Source organism: Augochlora pura, chromosome 10, assembly GCF_028453695.1.
Source record: "Augochlora pura isolate Apur16 chromosome 10, APUR_v2.2.1, whole genome shotgun sequence".
In the NCBI taxonomy this organism is placed as follows: domain Eukaryota; kingdom Metazoa; phylum Arthropoda; class Insecta; order Hymenoptera; family Halictidae; genus Augochlora; species Augochlora pura.
This window is the reverse complement of record NC_135781.1, coordinates 4,001,629-4,019,643: the sequence shown is the minus strand read 5'-3', so window position 1 is coordinate 4,019,643 and position 18,015 is coordinate 4,001,629. Positions and strand designations below refer to the sequence as shown.

The following is an 18,015-nucleotide window of genomic DNA, read 5'->3' as shown; positions in this document are numbered from 1 at the left end:
TCAGAAAAACTTCTCAATCGCGAACAGAATATTGCTGTAATTTAACTGTTAACGCGGCGATTAAGGCAGTTTCCACGCGAGTGTCGCCGATTGTTCCATGTAAACGGGTCTAAGGATAATTTGAACGTTGGAAACGCATGCGTTGAGAACAGATCGTGGCGGCGGCGTCGACAGCGCACTCTAAAAACAGTCGAGCCGAAGATGGCGACGTGCGAGTGGCGGTGTCGGTGCGGTGTTTAAGAGAAAGGACCATGTTGTTGCCGCAGTGTTCGCAGTGTTTCCGTGATCCGCGTTGAGTTCGTGCAAATGTAGGAATGTCAGAGGCTAAACGGGTACCTTTGCAGACCTTGGAGTTTCCGGAGTCCTTGGGCTACGCCGCGAAGAAGGAGAAAAAGGGGGAAAAGGGCAAACAGCTCGCGCCCTCCTTCCGCTTCGTACTCACCCTGCCAGAGTCGAACGAGAAGGCATGTCCTGAGTTCAACTATGCACAGCTCCTCAAAGCAAGCGAGGTCAGTTTCTTCCTTTCACCCGTCGATCCGCAATATTCGAGGAGCAAAAAGAAAAAGTCAAGGAACGCACGGGTCCCATACGGTTGCCTCGGCCAAAACATCTCGATGGCCGAGGCAAACACCGGTTGCGATAACGTTTCGTGAGACCATACTTTGACAAGAATCTGCAAAAATTCCAATGGGATCGACCATTTTCGTGTTGCATGAAACAAGGGGGACTCGTGCGCGCCGCTTAGGCGAATTGTCATGTCGCGATTATCGCGTGAGATCCAGGCATCTCGGGCCTCCGCGTATATGGGTTTTATGCTCGCGGATCTTCAACTTTTTTTCGGGCCAAGGCATGTCGTCGTTGTATCTATGGACTAGGTGGAAAAAGGTGTGATCAATTCGTAGCCATCGAATAGAAACGTCATAATGCGTCGCCGGTGTGTACTTGTGACAACGTAATGCTCGGCAAAAGCAACCGTCTGTTACAAAGTTTTCTTTAGAAACCTCGTCACCGATGCGATGCTACCAGCAGTTTCCAACGATAGTCATTGTTCAGAATCTACAAAATAGATACGGAATCACTGTTACACGACCATACGGTCCGGCATTGCAACTTCTCCAAGGCGACGTGACTGTTGCACGTTCGCGTACATTCTCGCGCCTTGTTTCTCAATCGTTTGCATAGCTGGTATGCTTTCGATCAAACGATTTTAATACGTAGCCCCACGGGTTTTCTTTTCCTCTTATCGCGATGATCTTACATATATGTCCTCGCAGGAAATCCCCGATCTTAATTTTACGATCGATGCGCCGAGACGGAACTCTCGCGCCCATCGACGTTTATGAAACACTATGTGGCACGTTAGACCATACTCGCATCGTGTATTTGTGGCAATATTTGATTAATGTGCTCCATTTTTCATTTTTATATCACCTTTAATTAGACCGTACTTTTATCTAAACGATCAGCTTGTATTTCTAAGATACAGCACGTTTCGACATCGGAAAGAAATGACAGGAACTAGGAAGGGATAATCTTCTCATTCTGTATCGAGTTCAAGGAAAAATAATAATTAATATTTTTCTTTCATTTTTTAATTTCATTATCATTTAACGTAATTGTGTTTCAGTTATAATTAGTATATAAATATGATCTCGAACCTTTAATTACAATATAAACATCGCTGTTTTATTTTTAATTTAGTATCGTCAAATGATTACGATGTAATGAGCAGTCTACATAGTTATCCAACTCTTTTTAACCGCGTTGTGTAAATTTTTCACTTGGGAATTTCTCGAGTTCTCTGTCTCTATGGATATGATCCCGCATCGAATTTTGTACGCCGAATTACCTCCATATCTATATTGTAAAACCATTAATGACGATATTTGTGCGAAGTTCTGTATCGGCGGATGACCTAGACATCGTATAATAAATGTTTTTATGTTATTGTTTACGAGCGATATTTGTTGTACGTGAAATTTTCACGTGGCATATGTTTTATTAGTTAGTTGTCCCCCTTTATACGTGGAACCCACATGTCCAGATTTATTGACAAATGCATTTTTGTTGGTATCAATCACTCGTTGTAGCGTCTCTGGTATTAGGGTAGCAGAAGATAATAAGAAGTCGCTCGTCGCGGAAGAAAGGGCGGCTAGGCGCTACGCTCTACGCGTAGCATGTGCTCCTGGTATCAGTGGACAGCTCATGCCCTCTTGTGAATCAATTTTGTCCTCTCTTCGGTTGTATCGTAACTTGTAACTGATCGATATTAATTTACAATGAAAACCGTATTTATATTTCTTATATTTATTAATAATTAACAATTCGTGGGAAAAAGATCTACTTTATCGATCTTGTGTATGCATACCTTATCAAGAGTTATTGCGAATTTTTTACATTCCCAGAACGGATGATTCCCAAATGATGAATGATAATGGGATGGATAGATTCATTGAGATATAATTCATTGATAATTACGATGTACAGGCGTGATACAAGGTGTTCCAGTATTCATGGTAGAATCGGAAATGCTTGATGATATCTGTAAATCTAAGCCAAAAATGTGGAGCAATGAAATTTATTATCGAAAAAATATTTGCATCGTTCCGATCTAGTTTGGTTTGAAAATAAACCATCTATATCAGTTCAATAGTATTTATTTGATTTTTTTTCTCCACGGCGAGTTTGCCGCGTTTTCGACTGTGCCACGAAGATTGGGACACCTCGTATAATTTTGTTCAATTATCCGGTACAATGCAAACAGCTGATGATTGGCGTGCATGCGCAGTGCACGGACTATTTCTGAATTTTTGATAAAATAGTGAAAGTACGCGCGCGTGCATTGTGGGTTAGTAGGTAATGTCCGGCTGACAATCGAATGGTAACTCCGTCCGGTATTTCGTGCTCGAAACAAATGATCGTTTTCTTTTGTTGCAGAAGAAACGTAGGAAAGAACATAAACAGGAAAATGCAGTCAACGGAGGACTACCTTTCGATGACGATGACGACGACGAGGATAAACTTCGCGACATGGCGCGGAGATTCGAAGCGAAATATGTATGCAAATTATTAACTATGTCGACGCGTGTATAAAAATTAATTTGTTGTTTGTCATTTATTTATATATTTTATTTATTCAAGGGAACATCAACTACCGGAAGGAAAAGAACTAAATATGATGATTATGTGGATCTGGGGGCTGGATATGATGAGAACGATTCGTTCATCGATAATACTGATGCTGTAAGGATCAAAGCTGTATTATATATTATTTCATTTATTATAATGAATTATTTTATTGTTTTAGTATGATGAAATCGTACCGGAAGAGATGACTACAGCACACGGAGGTTTTTACATCAACTGCGGGGCTCTCGAGTTTAGGTCGGCAGACCGACATTCATTGGTTCACAATAACAACAACAATAACAATAATAACAATAGTAATGAAGAAGAAAGTAGCGAGAGCAGCGAAGAAGATACAGAAGATGTCGACAGCCCCAAGAGATCAGAAAAACGAATTCTCAGTTCATCAGATGATGATGAGGCTGAGGAGATTCCCGGTGATCAACCAAGAAAAGTAACTGAAGTTATGATGAGACATTGACACGTAGAATTGCAATTAATGTTAAGAAATCTCATAATATTTTACAGAAACAAAAGATAGATGAAAATGGAGAGAAGAAGTCTGTTCAAGAAAATATTATCAAGAAAAAGAAAAGGCAACCAAATTTACAAGATCAACAAAATTCGCAACAGGATGGGGAAAATTTGAATAAGCGAAAAGAGAAAGCAGAGACTACAGATACGGAAGGTGATAAAGTCAATACGAGATAATTGTTTGCACGAATAAGAGAAAATGGTGTTAATGTTTGTTATATATCAGTTTCAGAGGATCAAGAAGAAAAGAAAAAGTCCGACAAGACTGACCCGCAAAAAAGTAAAATCATGTCGGAGAAAAAGTTTGATATAAAGAAATTTGAAAAGAAAGCAGCCAATACGAACGGCATCGACGGGAAGAAGCTAGATTTAAAGAAATTGGGGGGTAAAGATAGTAATATTGATGATGCGATAGAAAGTGTAGTTAATGCTGCTAGGGTCGAAGATGAATCGAGTCGAGATACCACCGATTCCGGTAAATCTCGTTGTATAGGCACAGAATCTGAGTGCGATGAGAACGACAAAGAAACACCTTTGCCTGATTCCCTTCCGGAGAATATTGTAGAAATAGTTAATAAATTAAAGGCGCGAGCCGAGAATAATAAAGAAGGGAAGACTAAATTTTTCGATACCGCAGTAAACGCATTATTGTTAAGGTAAAGCAATATTGAATCTTCGTTGAATATTCAATACATATAAATGATTGCATGATTGTAATACTTTTATTGCAGTTTAGAGAAAAGATTAAGAACTCTTTCCTCGCCGGGTCTAAGGATAGAGACATATGAACATTTGGCACGATTCTTATCATGTAGTAAAAAGGCGCTGCAAAATAGAACAAAGAAGTTATATCTACAGGATGTTGAGATTAATATCAAGAATCTTGTACAAAGGTAGTATGATGTTTTTCTCGTGTCGAAATAATTAAGAACAATTACAAACAATCTCTGTTACAGGTTAAAAGAAGTTATCGACGATATAATGCCCAGTGTAACGTTGAAATTCATTTATGATTATGAGAAAGCTGGCGAAGAAAAGTAAGTATTTTTGTTGGTGTATTAATCTTGCAGGGCTTACATACTTAACTGATGATAGCGAGACAAATTTTTACAAGGAAATTTTCACGTTGAGAGACACTTCCGTAGCCTTAAAACGTAAATTAAATGAGTGCGCAATATTGACTGGGAACTCACTACAATTTTCTATTTCTTAGTCCTCATTTATCCTGGGATGTATACCGGTACTGTTGGTAAGGTGCCGCTTGCAAGAGGAAACCCCTTTCTATTCTCACCCACCTCCAATTGTTCTTTATCTTCCTCTTCTATCTTAACTACTTGCCCTTTTACTCTATTCATGCTTACTTATCGCTGCTATCTCAGTGTTTCATATATGTGAAAATGATTTCATTCGCCCATAAAATGTAATGCAACATTTAATTCTCATTTATTTGCCATTGTTAGAGAAATGGCGGAGAAATTGCGGGGCTTTTTATCATCAGTATCAGTGTTTAATTTATCATGGTCGCCATCCTTTTTTCGAAGAACGGAACGTTACTTTCAGACAGAGTTCAATTCACATATGCATTTTTATGTAGGAGTTCATGTTAGATTCTTGTGTAGGAGAAAATGAAAAAATCATCACACTTCATATCATGTCACACACACGTAGAAAATTTGTTTGGATATCATGGTCTTCAATTAACGTCTTCGTTTCAGGGATATCAAGGGATCGCCTGCAGATGCCGAGAGTTTCGATGACCAAGATAATTGTGAGAATTCAGAAAAAGCAAAACTTCCGAAGAAACAATTCCCTTGGACCGAGGAAACGAAGTAAGACTTTATATCTAGTCTGCAGAACTGTTTAAAGATTCACAGGCCAATTAATTTTGTTCACATTGTAGAAAACTTGTTTATGAAATTGCGAATGCGAAAAGAGAAATGTATACTATCTTGAGACCAAGGAAATCGAAGGAGACCGAAGATATGTTCAATTTTGTTGCATCCTACATGGTGCAATACGTATTACCATTATGGCCAAGTGGATATATGACGCAGAGTACTTTATTACAGTTTGTTAAAGATTCCGAACCTGTGTACGTTTCCACACTTTATTAATATAAATATAACTTGATCAATCCTTAATTCGCGATTTGATTTCAGTCCGAAGAAGAAACCGAAGAAAGCGAAGGATATAGGTAACGGTAACACCACCAGTGCATCCGGAAATGCAGTATACAATTCGGTGGTAAAGGTTGAAGCAACTAGCGTAAACAGTGCCCTATCTCAAGATAAGGAGAAATTGCCGGCGAGTGTGTCGAAAGTTCAAAATACTGCTGACAGTTCCAGCAATTATGTGAAACAAGGAACTACCAAATCGACTGATAACATCGAGAAAAAACAGCAGAGTGTAAAACATAAGGAGAGGAGTGAAGACATAAATAGTTTGGGCCCGCAACACGAAAGTTTGTCGGTGGGCGCAAACAATTCCACTGTGGGTAAAATTTCTGTCGTGCCTACAGCCCAGTTAATGGCAATGAAGCCGGTTAAATGTCACGTGGACAAAATTAATTTGATGGACTTAGGTAATAGTTCCCTTTCTATCACGCCTGTTAGCGAGTTCCATAAATCATCTACTAAAGTGAACGAGAATAAGAAAGATGTAGTTTCTATTACGGCTTATCCTGAAACGTCGAACGTTCTTCCAAATGCAAATGAAGTGCCTCAAAGTGGACATCATTCCATACACAGACAGGAAGCTTCATACTCATGTTCACAGCCTCAGCATTCTAATTATTCTACGTTGAATCAAACATCCTCCCATTCAAAGCCCGTGTCTCTCAAGCAACGGTTGCTGCATGAGACCACCGAAACCAAAAATGAGAAGAAGGCGGAGGAGAAAGATATCGATGTTACTAATAAGACTGAGAAAAGAGATAAGAGGCGAGAACGGGGCGTGGAGGTCAAGCACAAATCAAATGATGTTAAGAAACGAAAGAAAGAGCCGAAGGTGGTGGAGAAGCAAATAGGGCATATTAGTTCGGACGTTGTAGTGCCTATGCAGCAACAGCAACCGCCTCTATCGAAGGAGGAGCAGGAGCAAAGACAAAACGAGGAGACGATTGCTGCTACCAATTACTTGAGTCAGATCATTAACGATGATGTGCCCACTAGAGGTGTGCCGGACAAACGAAAAGATGGTAGTCTCCTGTTAGATGAGCCTGTGAGCAACACTGTGCAGCCAACGGAGCAAGAAACAGACGTTCAGATGGTGATGAGATCCCTGAAGGAACTCCAAGAGTTACAGGAAATGAAGTACTCGCCGAGTAATTCGCCCGTCACCACTAGTATGCAAAAGCCGAACAAGTTAAATCCGATATTTTCTTCTTACCAGGACGACTATACACGTATGTATCTTAAAAAGGACGTGAAAATGAAGTCCAAAGAAGACTCATAATGGCAGTAGTAACATCACAATCAAATAACGTGCACCGTAGCCGCAGAATTATGTTGAACAGGAATATAAAGAAAGCCAGTGGTCAGATAATAATTTCATAGAGATCTATAGGGCGGACGTTTCAGTGAATCTACATTATTTTTTATGGAGACGAGTAAGCGTAAGGACTGATCAGAACTTCTTCCATTACTGCAAGCCGCGTCACCATCGACGACCAAAAAACGAAAGAAAAAAAAAAGCAAAAAGAAATCCATACGCAGCTGGTAAAATAGTGTGCCGCTATCACGCGTCTGCGTCGCGTCGATTTTTAAGTATTTTAACGAACCCGCCAAATTCTGTAAATATATTAATTTTTTCGTAGTTATTCGAGGAGAATCGCGCGTGTACAGATTAAGCATAAATTATGAAAATATGTTAATCGTATAGACACTTGTACATAAGTTATGTCGTCCATTCAACGCCGTGAATGGGATGGTCTTTTGAAAGATCCATTTTTTATTTGACGGCGTATCGCTGCTTCATAAATTTCACACCAGTCTACCAGCAGTTCAGAGTTTCTTTTGCCGGTATACGGTGAACCATAACGGTCGTATACTTGTCGTATCATTCGTTTCACTGTGAACTTTATTTGTAAAGTGCTTTTATTTTGATGTACTGCCACGGTATGGGAGGGGTGGGTTAATGCTGTTAGTGTATGTTTAATTTCTACATAGGTGTCGATAATACATGGCTGTCCTAAGCCATCGTGCGAGGAAAGCTGTTTGTTCTTATTTCACCTCTAGCAAACTATTCGATCTATTATTAGAATCAGATGTACATTCGATATGTAAATCCTTCTTTAATACTTCATCAAGCTATTTTATATTTAAAATCAGTATGATTTCATTCAAGTTTTAAACACAGTAGATTCTTTCCACTTGGCCCTCAAATTATAAACAGAAATGGACAACTTTGGGCAACAACTATAAAAACGAATCTCGAGTTGCCCACTTTTATTTACACGCCGAAGGACGAGTGGAAAGTATTTACTGTATCACTATTTCTTCTATCGTATTTATCCAATATATGTATATGTATATATTATGAATGATCATATTCAAACGAATATTGTTTAGCTGAATTGGAGAAAAATGAAGAAACAGCGATTCGTGTTTATATCTTTTGATGTTACATTGGAAATCTTCACCCACGAAATTCTACGTTCGGTTGTATGTGTCCTAATTCGTGTTCACAAGACAAGACGGTAAACACAAATAATGAAACGAAAATTTTATTATTTGCGGTACCAGTTGCGGTAGAACGACGAAATACTGTACATGTTCACGCTATTTATAAACGAAGGAGTAAAAAAAAATAAAGTGGAGCATCTGTTTATCGTATTCGATTGTGCACTGAAATATGTTGACGGTGTTCGAACAGTTCAAGGATAAACGAGGGAAGTTACCGCAATCGTTGAATTTGTATTTAAAAGAAAAAGGCTACAGAAAACTGTATAGTTTGGTACGGCTGTCTGGTCAGACGAGAACAATTCGAGTAATCAAGGATGCCTGAAAGGACGAAAGAAAGAGAGAGAGAGAGTGCGCGCGCGCGTGAGGATGCGAATGAAAGTACTATTTAGAAAGAGCTACGATATTTTTGAAACAGAAATACTACGATTAGTGATGTATTATAATGCCGCATACCTTCTTTTTCCTCCCACCCACCCAACCATCTACGGATACTTAGAGTATAATTGAGAAAAAAAACGTCTTGTACAATTCTGCACCGAGAATTTCCACGAAGACGACGTAAAATATAAGTTTTGAATATTTTTTACAATATCTACATATATTTCTTACCTTTACCTTTGTCTGACTACCAATACTTGTAGAGGTGCCTCTGAACGATAACTGTGTAAGTTCTGTAAATACCACACCGTAACGAAATAATTTATTTCAAAAAAAATACACTCACAAACACGACAAATTTTTTTGTATTATTTGTAAGTTTTAACGTATTAAACAGAAATTCGAACGTAACAAGTGTTTTAACTGGAACGATAAGCCGTCATGGTTTCGGGACACGCGTTCCTGTGCTCTATAGCGTCGGGTATCGAAGCGGTTCCGATTCATTGGTCAGCGAGCAAGAAGGTCGTAGCAATCCTCTGATACCGCGGATCTTTCGATTTGCGTGCACAGGATGCGTTTAGTTTTGTCGGCCTAGCAAGGACACCACCACCGGCATAAATACCGGAGGATCCTTTCAACGACGACCAGTCGAAAAAAATCGCTCGGACCTAAACCAGAGGGACATGTCGCCGCTAATTCGGGCCGTAGCGTTTCTGGTGATTGCGGCGCGGGTTCTTTGCGACTCCGGCTCGATTATTCTCCATGGGGAGAATCAATCGGGCTCCTCGTTGAGGGACATACTGCAAAAAAAAATCGACTCGACCCGAGTGATCCTCGACGACGAGAAAACGAGCAAAGGGGACAGCTTCGGCCGCAACAGGGGCCAGCTAGGATTTAACGAGCGCAAGCAGGACGAGAGGAGGTACGACGAGCAGGATACCAAGCAGAAGGGCCACGACAAAGGAAGACACAGCCTAGGCGAGTCCGAAGCCATCGATCAGGGGAAGAATGCTTTTGAACGGCACGGGAGCGGATATTACAAAAAAGGATACCACAGGACCGGTTTCACCAACAACTACCATAAGGACGAGTCGGGCAATAACTCGAGCTTTTACGAGGACAGCGACGACGAGGGAGGCCATAGGTCGTCCAGGAACAACGGCGTTTATTATGGCCAGAAATCGCGGGACTCGTTTAGGGACGGGGCTCGTGACGCCTCTTATGCTGAAAAGGACCGGGCCCTGCAGGGACTTTATGACAATAAGCAGAAGTAGGTTCTGAATTATTTATGGTTTGATCAAAGAAGCTAATATATAAAAGAAGCTTGATCATTTCCCTTTAAAGGCTGATGCTCAGCCAGGAGTTAAAAGACATGGTGTTTTTTGGGAATTCTTTTCTCAACATTTTTAAGACCTATTTATTTAGTTATTTAAAGTCGTGTACGAGAAATATTTCCGTAGTTGTTTCCTCGTGCCTTGTTTCTTGTATGCAGCGGCTGGTTGTCACTTTATTGCGACGAGCCTAGTTCAACCGAAACAAATTATTTCGGGTTAAGATCCTCAAAAGTCCCCGAGAACATGCACGCAGTTGATGACCTGGAGTAATAAAAGATAATAACCATAGAGAGAGAGAGAGAGAGAAAGAATCAGGTTGTCACTCTAACGGTCCTTTTCATCAAGGCAAACCTCGTATAAGTATCATCTTCAAGTTCAATTTATGTAATTAAACGACTCCGTCAAATTTCATCCAATTACAGTAGAGCTTTCAGAAAATATTCTTGAAAACCCCCATAATCGAAATACCTATTAGATAATTCGTTCGATTTTAAAAGGATTATTGCAGGCAGACAATTAACCACATTTTTTTATTTAGCTATCAGGATTATCGTGATCACGCTGGAGGGTACCAGAGAGATCGATTTCAAGACGACAGAAGAAACTATTTGCAAGACGAAGCGGGTCGCTACTTCGATCGATATGGGAACAAAGTTTACCATCGCAGAGAGAACTTGTACCCAACTGCTCGTCATTACAATAATCATGTGTCGCCATTTGGGAATTCTCAATACGATTTCACATCCAAGGACTATTACACAGACGACTATCACGATGCACCCTATTTTGACGATTATCGGTAATTGCATGCTGAAGTTAGTTCAAGAGAAGCACGAAGTGGAATGAACAACAATTCCTTTGCTTGCAGATATGTTCCCCGAACGGATTACGAGCACAAAATACATCACCCTTACAAGGGACCTTATCGTAGAAGTTTTCTAGATGATTTTTATAACAATCAGCGCGCGAACAAATACAGAAATGGTTTTGATAATGCGTATTATAGATTTTAAAATATATTTACAAAATGTAGATACACATCGAACAATTTATTCGAGTAAAATTTGCTGCTATGCTTGTGACACTCTTTGCTGTTTCTTTCTTTCTCAATTTGCATTATTATTGCACTATTGTGTAGACTAGAAAATCCACCGCAGCCATAAACAACGGATACGTCAAGATGTCTGCAACTTTATTATTTCTGTTATTAGTGGCAGTGGCTTATAACCTTAAAGCAATTTTATCTTTTTTGTAATTTTCATTGCGAGCACGAAGATTGTTTGGATTAAAAACGTGTATACCCTACTGTCAGTGGCTGGTCCCATATTTAGGGCGTTATCATAAAACGTAAATTGAAGCATAGTTAAGTAAACGTTGAAAGCGTTCGCACAGATCCGAATAACCCAAAAATATTCTGGATCCACGTCAGCCGTATTGTTCATTCTGTTTGAAATCCGAAGTATCCATGTATTCCTGATGATCCTGATTGAACAATTTTATGGGAAATGATCCTTCGTTGAATTTAACGGTTAAGCAATTCTGCCGGCAATTTTAAATATTTAAATTTCCAATTCGCTCTCTGAATCGTGGACTACTTTGATCATAGTTGTTCGATCTTGAGAGATTTACAAGATCACGTATTTTTACTAAAATAAAGAGGATAAGGCATTTGCTCTCGTGAATTTACATTGAGAAAACGCAGAGTTGACTGCAAAACATTCGAAATATGACTATATCTCGTTAAAATTGAGATAGTGCAAAGGTTGCGATAATAGTGCCATTCACGGGAAAAAAAATGAAGCTGAAATCGGTATTCATACAGCGCCAATTAGCGCGGTGATAAAACGCTCAAACTGTTAGCTAAAATTGACTGTTGGTAATTTTGTTAACAGTTTGAGCTTTCTGTCTCTATACTAATTGGCGCTGTGTGAATCACCAAAATGAGCTTCGAAATTTCTCCAGAAGAGTGAGGCACTTGTCACGAATGGCGCTAATTTTAAATTTTCAAAGAGCCTCAAGATTTCTAGCGATTTTATATTCGACCAAAGAAATATTAGAGTGCAGTAAAAGCACATTTATTATTATCACTTTTAAAATATTGTTTTAAGTATCGCGTTATTTTATTTTGCAAATACTTGAAGTAATTGTGACGTTCTTCTTGGAAATCGATACGACGATCTCTTTATCAACTTTTATATGTATACATCAACTTATTTAAAGGATGACAATTTAAATTATCAGGAAATCTTCTAAAATATTTATTATTTCAGATAATATAAGTTAACCTTTCATGATAATCAAACGATTTGAAACAAAAATCAAGAGAATAATAAAAAGAAAGCAATTGTATTTTGCTGATCAAAACAATTGAAATGTTAAGAAATTAAGATTAGATCAGTCTAGAAATGTCAGACGTGGTTCACTACGCTATAAATTACCTAACTGATCTACTCTGTGTATACATTGTATTTTGCCAGCTGCGAGAAGGTGTATAAATGAATTAATTATTATAGTGATGCCTTAACATATTGCGTCTTTTTATCCCCACCACTTTAATACGCATCCAGCTTCGCGCAGTTGGTTTAAAAAGAGAACAAAAGATGATCAAGAGAGACAGAACGAAAGCAGCGGCTTCTATGTGTGAGTGTCCACACGGACGAGAAATCTAGGCCACAGTGTACCACCACCCTTCACGAATACGAATATGAATTCTGTATTTTTTAGCATGTTTAATATAGCACGTTATAAGTGGTCAGCGTTTGATGATAGTACTGTGATAGTTAACTCCGTCTTAACCATACTATTCATACCTGAGGTCGATAAATGTGATCGATAATTCGACGCGGCGAAAAGTACGAGTCGAATATCGCGCCACGTATATGAGGTGGAGCACCACGTGTACGGATGCGCAAAAAAAGTGAGACCGCAAGCATGGTGAGGAGAGACAAGCTACATTGGTCGTCCGTGTGACTGGTTTCGCTTGTGTTGTGCTGATGTCTTGCTCTCTTGCTCACTCGTCGCTTTCTCTCTTTGTCTAAAACTGTGAAGACAGCACTGCTTAGCTGTGGAGCGTCAACCAATCGGAGAAAGACAGTTTCTGCTACCATACCTCAAATATCCGAGCGATTCGCCCCTGGTATGGCGAGGCAATGTTGTATTTACACAGTCAAAAGCATGAGTATCGGCAGAAGAAAGCAGAAGAAAGAAAGCTATGAGATTGAATACGTCGTTTAACATATTTTATAAAGTGTATTTTACTGATACGTGAAAGTTCGTTCATATTATAATGTTGTTTCTGGAATGTTTATTCTTTTGTGCTGTTATATTCGCACTAGTATGTGCAATTTCGGTACGAGCCGAGGTTATACTTGCCATCTGTTTATCGGTTCATTTTCCATGAACGTGGCAATTGTACCGTTTAATACATAACGAATAATAATATAACTCTACGAACAGAACACATTTTTACGGATACGATGATTAATTTCACATTATTTATTTCAGTTTACAATTATCTTATACGTAATAACACAACCTTATCCAAAAATATGGCGCGACGACAAAGAGAAGTATTTCTTGGATCCGAAGACACGGAAGATGGAAAATTTTCCTTTCTTCAATGACAATTGGAGCGTACAGCTGAGCGTTGTAATACCCGCGTACAATGAAGAACAGAGATGTAAATATGACTGTTTTCAAAATGGTATAACCAAGAGACTGATATACTTTTATATTGGTATTATAGTGCCACTGATGTTGGATGAGTGTATGGAATATTTGGAGAACCACACAAAACTACAATCGTATGAAGTAATTATAGTCAGTGATGGGAGTACTGACAAGACAGTGGAAATTGCACATAAATATGCATTAAAATATGATAGCATTAGAGTTCTGGAACTTATTAAAAATAGAGGCAAAGGTGGTGCAGTGAGATTGGTTAGTAGAATACATGAATTCCTGGCTTATAGATGCAGGTGTTTTCACCAATTTTAATTTAAGGGTGTTCTGAGTGCAAGGGGCAGTGCAATTTTGTTTGCTGATGCAGATGGTGCCACCAAATTTAGCGATCTAGATAAGCTAGACAATAGTCTAAGAACAGTATTAGGATGTAAGTTGTAATTAACTATATTCATAACTGTGCATCAGGCTTGGGCATTAACCAATTAACGTGATAAATAGAATTTTTTAAATTCATTTAAAATAGAATGTGTCCAAGTCTGTTACACATCGCATAATGTATTTATAATATCAAAATCATTGTTTTAGATGACTATATGGATAAGCCAGACGATGTCAGTTCATCCAATGCTGTAATATGTGGTTCCAGGGCTCACTTGGAAAAAGAAGAGACTGCCAAAAGAACGTTTTTCCGATTACTGTTAATGAACGGCTTTCATTTCCTAGTCTGGTTCTGGGGAGTGAGAGGTATTAGGGATACGCAATGCGGCTTCAAGCTTCTAACGCGAAATTCTGCCAGACTTGTATTTCAAGCCCTGCACGTCGAGCGTTGGGCATTCGATGTAGAAATGTTGTACATTGCACAGTCTCTAAACATTCCTATTACCGAGATTCCTGTAAACTGGACTGAAATAGAAGGTTCCAAGATTGTACCATTTTGGAGTTGGTTGCAGATGGGTGGAGATCTATTTTTTATTTGGTACAAGTACAAAATCGGTGCTTGGAAAATAAAGGGATCTAAACAGACTTAACTGCACACAAGACTATCAACGAATTTATAAGAAACATTTCTTTTTGTAATATTTTAATTGTATAAATTGAAAATCTTTCAATTATTTTGTTAATTGTAAAATATTTTCCTTCGTGAAAAAAGGCTCGCAACTTTTATGAAATATGATCTCTTTTCGTAAATTATTCCCAAAGTAACATTATGGTGCCGATGGTTCCTACTGATATATACAAGTAGTAACGGTAAACCATGAACAGACACGTACGCCGCGAATCATGAAACTCGTTTATCTCGAAAATGGAGTTCCTCTAGTTGCACTATAAATTATGTACTAGAACGCCCAATATATTATTTACTATTTTTATTATTCGTTTTTTATGTATATAAATCCCTATTATTTGTAATTACCTTCGTCCGAGTATTGCTGCTCTTTTTTAATATTTTCAATTTATCGAATTATCAGAAATTCTGACAGGAGTGGCACCCGACACTTCTGGTATATTTGGCGCATCTAGTAACTTCTGTGACCGTTATCAAAAGAAACTAGTCTAGTTCTACATGTATATATATACAACTAGAAATAAGAAGAATTTAGTAACACGTCAGGCTTTCGGAAACTCTGACGCATTTGTGACGTTGTTTATAACTTGCGAATTTTTTTCAAATTGACTGGTTGCATAGTTGTTTTATGCGCCAATCGTGATATTGTATTGATCTAACAAAAGTGACGTTGCAATTGTTATCGATTAAATATTTTGCAGTAGTAAACGTTTATTGAAAAATGAGTTATATGTCCCCTATGCCCAGCCGGGAATTTCTTTGGGATGTTTTCCAAAGGTAATTATAAAAATACATATTACGTTTGTTTATCCAGTTTACTTAGTGTTTGACAGCTATTCTGCGCGCTGTGTTTAGTATTTCTAAAGAACGGAAATTGTACGACATACTTTAATTATTCACGTTACCGTTAAATTGCATATTAATTTATCATTAGATTGCGCATTGTTTCTGCATTGTTTTGTCATAACAAGAATTCTATGGAAATTTATTACTTCCCGAATATGCGGGGAGCATTAAAGTGACAACAATATTATTTCTTTTTCAAGTAATATTTTTTCTTCATTTTGCGTAATCTTAAATACTGACATTTCGTGTAATCTAATCATATGAGTCAGTACATAAATTCGATAAATGTCTGAATATTTTCCAACAATTTGGTAATTAGTATAATTATATTTTTTAATTAATGAATTAAAGAGTGGACAAAGACAAATCCGGCGCAATCAGTGCAGATGAATTGCAACAAGCACTTTCAAATGGCACATGGACGCCATTCAATCCAGAAACTGTTCGTTTAATGATTGGTAAGTATTTGTTTAGCATTTGTTTTTAAATGACCATGCGAATTAGTGCAAACCTTTAGCATATACTCGAGTAGAGTAATTAGTAGTAGATTTAGTATTGCTGCACTTCACGAAGACACAAGTATGCAACCTCACGCATGGTCCTTTATTATTGCAAATAAATTTTCAATTAATTTTATTGATGCAGGTATGTTTGACATTGACAAAAATGATCCTACTTCTTCAGGTATGTTCGATAAAAAGCAATCAGGTACAGTCAGTTTCGAAGAGTTTGGAGCTTTATGGAAGTATGTAACACATTGGCAAGAATGTTTCCGGTCATTTGACCGGGATAACAGTGGAAATATTGACCGTCATGAAATGAAAACAGCACTCATAAATTTTGGCTACCAATTATCAGATCACATTATAGATACTCTCATACGTAAATATGATCGGGCTGGTCATGGAACAATATACTTTGATGATTTCATTCAGTGCTGTGTAGTCTTATATGTAAGTATACGGCATAGTTCTTTATACAAATTCTTGTATAAAGCTTTCAATATATAGAACAATCTATATTTCCGACTCATATTTCTTTTTTTCAGACCTTGACTGCAGCTTTCAAACAACTCGATACAGATTTAGATGGTGTAATTACTATTCATTATGAACAGTTCTTGGGTATGGTGTTCAATCTAAAAATATAAGGCGCACTTCAGCTAGAGTTTCTTTTGCCTAAGCTATATTACTTATAGCACAGAATTTACAGAGATCTTCTGATGCCAAAATAAAGTTTACGATTTTCACTCGCATATACAATTATAAAAATTTAATGGAACGTTATGAAGAATCATTATAATGTTTTCTGAACATTATGATATATTTGAAGAACATTCCTAATAATTGTACACATATATAACTTAAGCTTGACAGTACAATTATGTATGCCGGTTTATTGTTAATCACAGATGAGATTTAATATATGTTACCTAATGGTTCATCATAAAGTCAACGGTGCAACAAGTATTACATGTTATTGAGTGAAGGGTTACAGTTATATTAAACAGCAAGTCTCGATGTGTTGACGACACTATGCTCTGTAAAATACATTCTTGCATATGTGACATTCAGTAATTTAATTCTTGTACTGTGTAACGAAAACTTGTCAATTATAAATATGTCAAAATTCCTACTAATCCTATTTAAGAATTCTTCAACGATCTACAATATCTACATCTCCATACTATATATAGAACTCCTAGTTACTCTCAATAGGCCGTGAGATCAACGATACATTTATGAACCTCAAATTCAGCGGTTGCGTTTTTCTGAAGTATATATGTATACTAGATTTATATCTACACTAAATCTATATATCTATATTTCTGTACGTTTTTATTATCTGTTTGTACTGCGTTTCCATTGTATTTTATGTGTATCGAAAAATATATACAATTCAAGATTCAAAAGTTTGTAACCCATTTCCTGCGAAATATTCGGTCTCGGCAATATTCGTCGGTAGTTACGTAAATTAGGGATATTCACGTACATTTTACAAGCTCAGGAATATCTTATATTATATTAATATCTTTGAAATTAATACTGTAATATAACCTTAATGATTAAAATTTATTATGGGCAATGTTACTTCGTACTCTGACTTATGTAAGGTCAAACTTTAAGGTCATTGAAATCGACGAAATACCCATGAAGTGCATTCATTTAAAAAGTAACAAATATTAATCGAGTAACTTTGAAATATCATTTTCTAGTTTGAGTTCAAATTACTTTTGCCGTTATTGTCATTACATACAACGCAAATTACGGCAATTAATTAGGAGGTAATGATGCCGATACGGTAAATTCAGAAATTTACCGTTTTTAATCGTTGTATGGCGCCAATTAGTAAGTGACAAAGTGCT

General features: G+C 37.6%; 4 protein-coding genes across 5 annotated transcripts; all 4 read left to right on the top strand.

Moving 5' to 3' along the window:
- Positions 1–200: 200 nt before the first annotated feature.
- Positions 201–8,933, top strand: Yem (yemanuclein). The gene is made up of 11 exons (XM_078192626.1): positions 201–509; positions 2,938–3,057; positions 3,142–3,243; positions 3,308–3,580; positions 3,655–3,814; positions 3,887–4,316; positions 4,392–4,553; positions 4,617–4,697; positions 5,376–5,489; positions 5,561–5,752; positions 5,820–8,933. Exons 1-11 carry the CDS (start codon positions 315–317, stop codon positions 7,111–7,113), a joined length of 3,123 nt encoding a protein of 1,040 aa, XP_078048752.1. The 5' UTR covers positions 201–314; the 3' UTR covers positions 7,114–8,933.
- Positions 8,934–9,403: 470 nt separating this feature from the next.
- LOC144476065 (uncharacterized) lies at positions 9,404–11,067 on the top strand. Its single transcript, XM_078192631.1, has 3 exons — positions 9,404–9,990; positions 10,593–10,853; positions 10,923–11,067. The coding sequence occupies exons 1-3, from the start codon at positions 9,404–9,406 to the stop codon at positions 11,065–11,067; spliced, it is 993 nt and encodes a 330-aa protein (XP_078048757.1).
- Positions 11,068–13,162: 2,095 nt separating this feature from the next.
- Wol (Dolichyl-phosphate beta-glucosyltransferase wollknaeuel) lies at positions 13,163–15,081 on the top strand. Its single transcript, XM_078192777.1, has 5 exons — positions 13,163–13,403; positions 13,559–13,733; positions 13,800–13,993; positions 14,057–14,165; positions 14,324–15,081. The coding sequence occupies exons 1-5, from the start codon at positions 13,341–13,343 to the stop codon at positions 14,764–14,766; spliced, it is 984 nt and encodes a 327-aa protein (XP_078048903.1). The 5' UTR covers positions 13,163–13,340; the 3' UTR covers positions 14,767–15,081.
- Positions 15,082–15,348: 267 nt separating this feature from the next.
- On the top strand, positions 15,349–17,553 carry Alg-2 (Apoptosis-linked gene-2). Of its 2 annotated transcripts, none has more exons than XM_078192778.1 (4): positions 15,349–15,581; positions 16,002–16,108; positions 16,296–16,603; positions 16,699–17,553. In XM_078192778.1, exons 1-4 carry the CDS (start codon positions 15,526–15,528, stop codon positions 16,798–16,800), a joined length of 573 nt encoding a protein of 190 aa, XP_078048904.1. In that variant the 5' UTR covers positions 15,349–15,525; the 3' UTR covers positions 16,801–17,553. The 2 variants fall into 2 exon arrangements, with proteins under 2 accessions (XP_078048904.1, XP_078048905.1); XM_078192779.1 differs by having other exon boundaries at positions 15,353–15,581; positions 16,335–16,603.
- The last annotated feature ends 462 nt before the right edge of the window (positions 17,554–18,015 follow it).

Bases quoted from the DNA above. Each gene is read 5' to 3' on its own strand.
- Yem (XM_078192626.1), top strand. From the start codon at position 315: ATGTCAGAGGCTAAACGGGTACCTTTGCAGACCTTGGAGTTTCCGGAG. The intron at 4,698-5,375 runs GTAAGTATTTTT...TCTTCGTTTCAG, and splicing joins GAGAAAGCTGGCGAAGAAAA to GGATATCAAGGGATCGCCTG. The intron at 5,753-5,819 runs GTACGTTTCCAC...ATTTGATTTCAG, and splicing joins GTTAAAGATTCCGAACCTGT to TCCGAAGAAGAAACCGAAGA.
- LOC144476065 (XM_078192631.1), top strand. From the start codon at position 9,404: ATGTCGCCGCTAATTCGGGCCGTAGCGTTTCTGGTGATTGCGGCGCGG. The intron at 9,991-10,592 runs GTAGGTTCTGAA...TTTTTTATTTAG, and splicing joins CTTTATGACAATAAGCAGAA to CTATCAGGATTATCGTGATC. The intron at 10,854-10,922 runs GTAATTGCATGC...CTTTGCTTGCAG, and splicing joins CCCTATTTTGACGATTATCG to ATATGTTCCCCGAACGGATT.
- Wol (XM_078192777.1), top strand. From the start codon at position 13,341: ATGTTGTTTCTGGAATGTTTATTCTTTTGTGCTGTTATATTCGCACTA. The intron at 13,734-13,799 runs GTAAATATGACT...TTGGTATTATAG, and splicing joins GTACAATGAAGAACAGAGAT to TGCCACTGATGTTGGATGAG. The intron at 13,994-14,056 runs GTTAGTAGAATA...TTTTAATTTAAG, and splicing joins AAGGTGGTGCAGTGAGATTG to GGTGTTCTGAGTGCAAGGGG.
- Alg-2 (XM_078192778.1), top strand. From the start codon at position 15,526: ATGAGTTATATGTCCCCTATGCCCAGCCGGGAATTTCTTTGGGATGTT. The intron at 16,109-16,295 runs GTAAGTATTTGT...TTATTGATGCAG, and splicing joins AACTGTTCGTTTAATGATTG to GTATGTTTGACATTGACAAA. The intron at 16,604-16,698 runs GTAAGTATACGG...TCTTTTTTTCAG, and splicing joins AGTGCTGTGTAGTCTTATAT to ACCTTGACTGCAGCTTTCAA.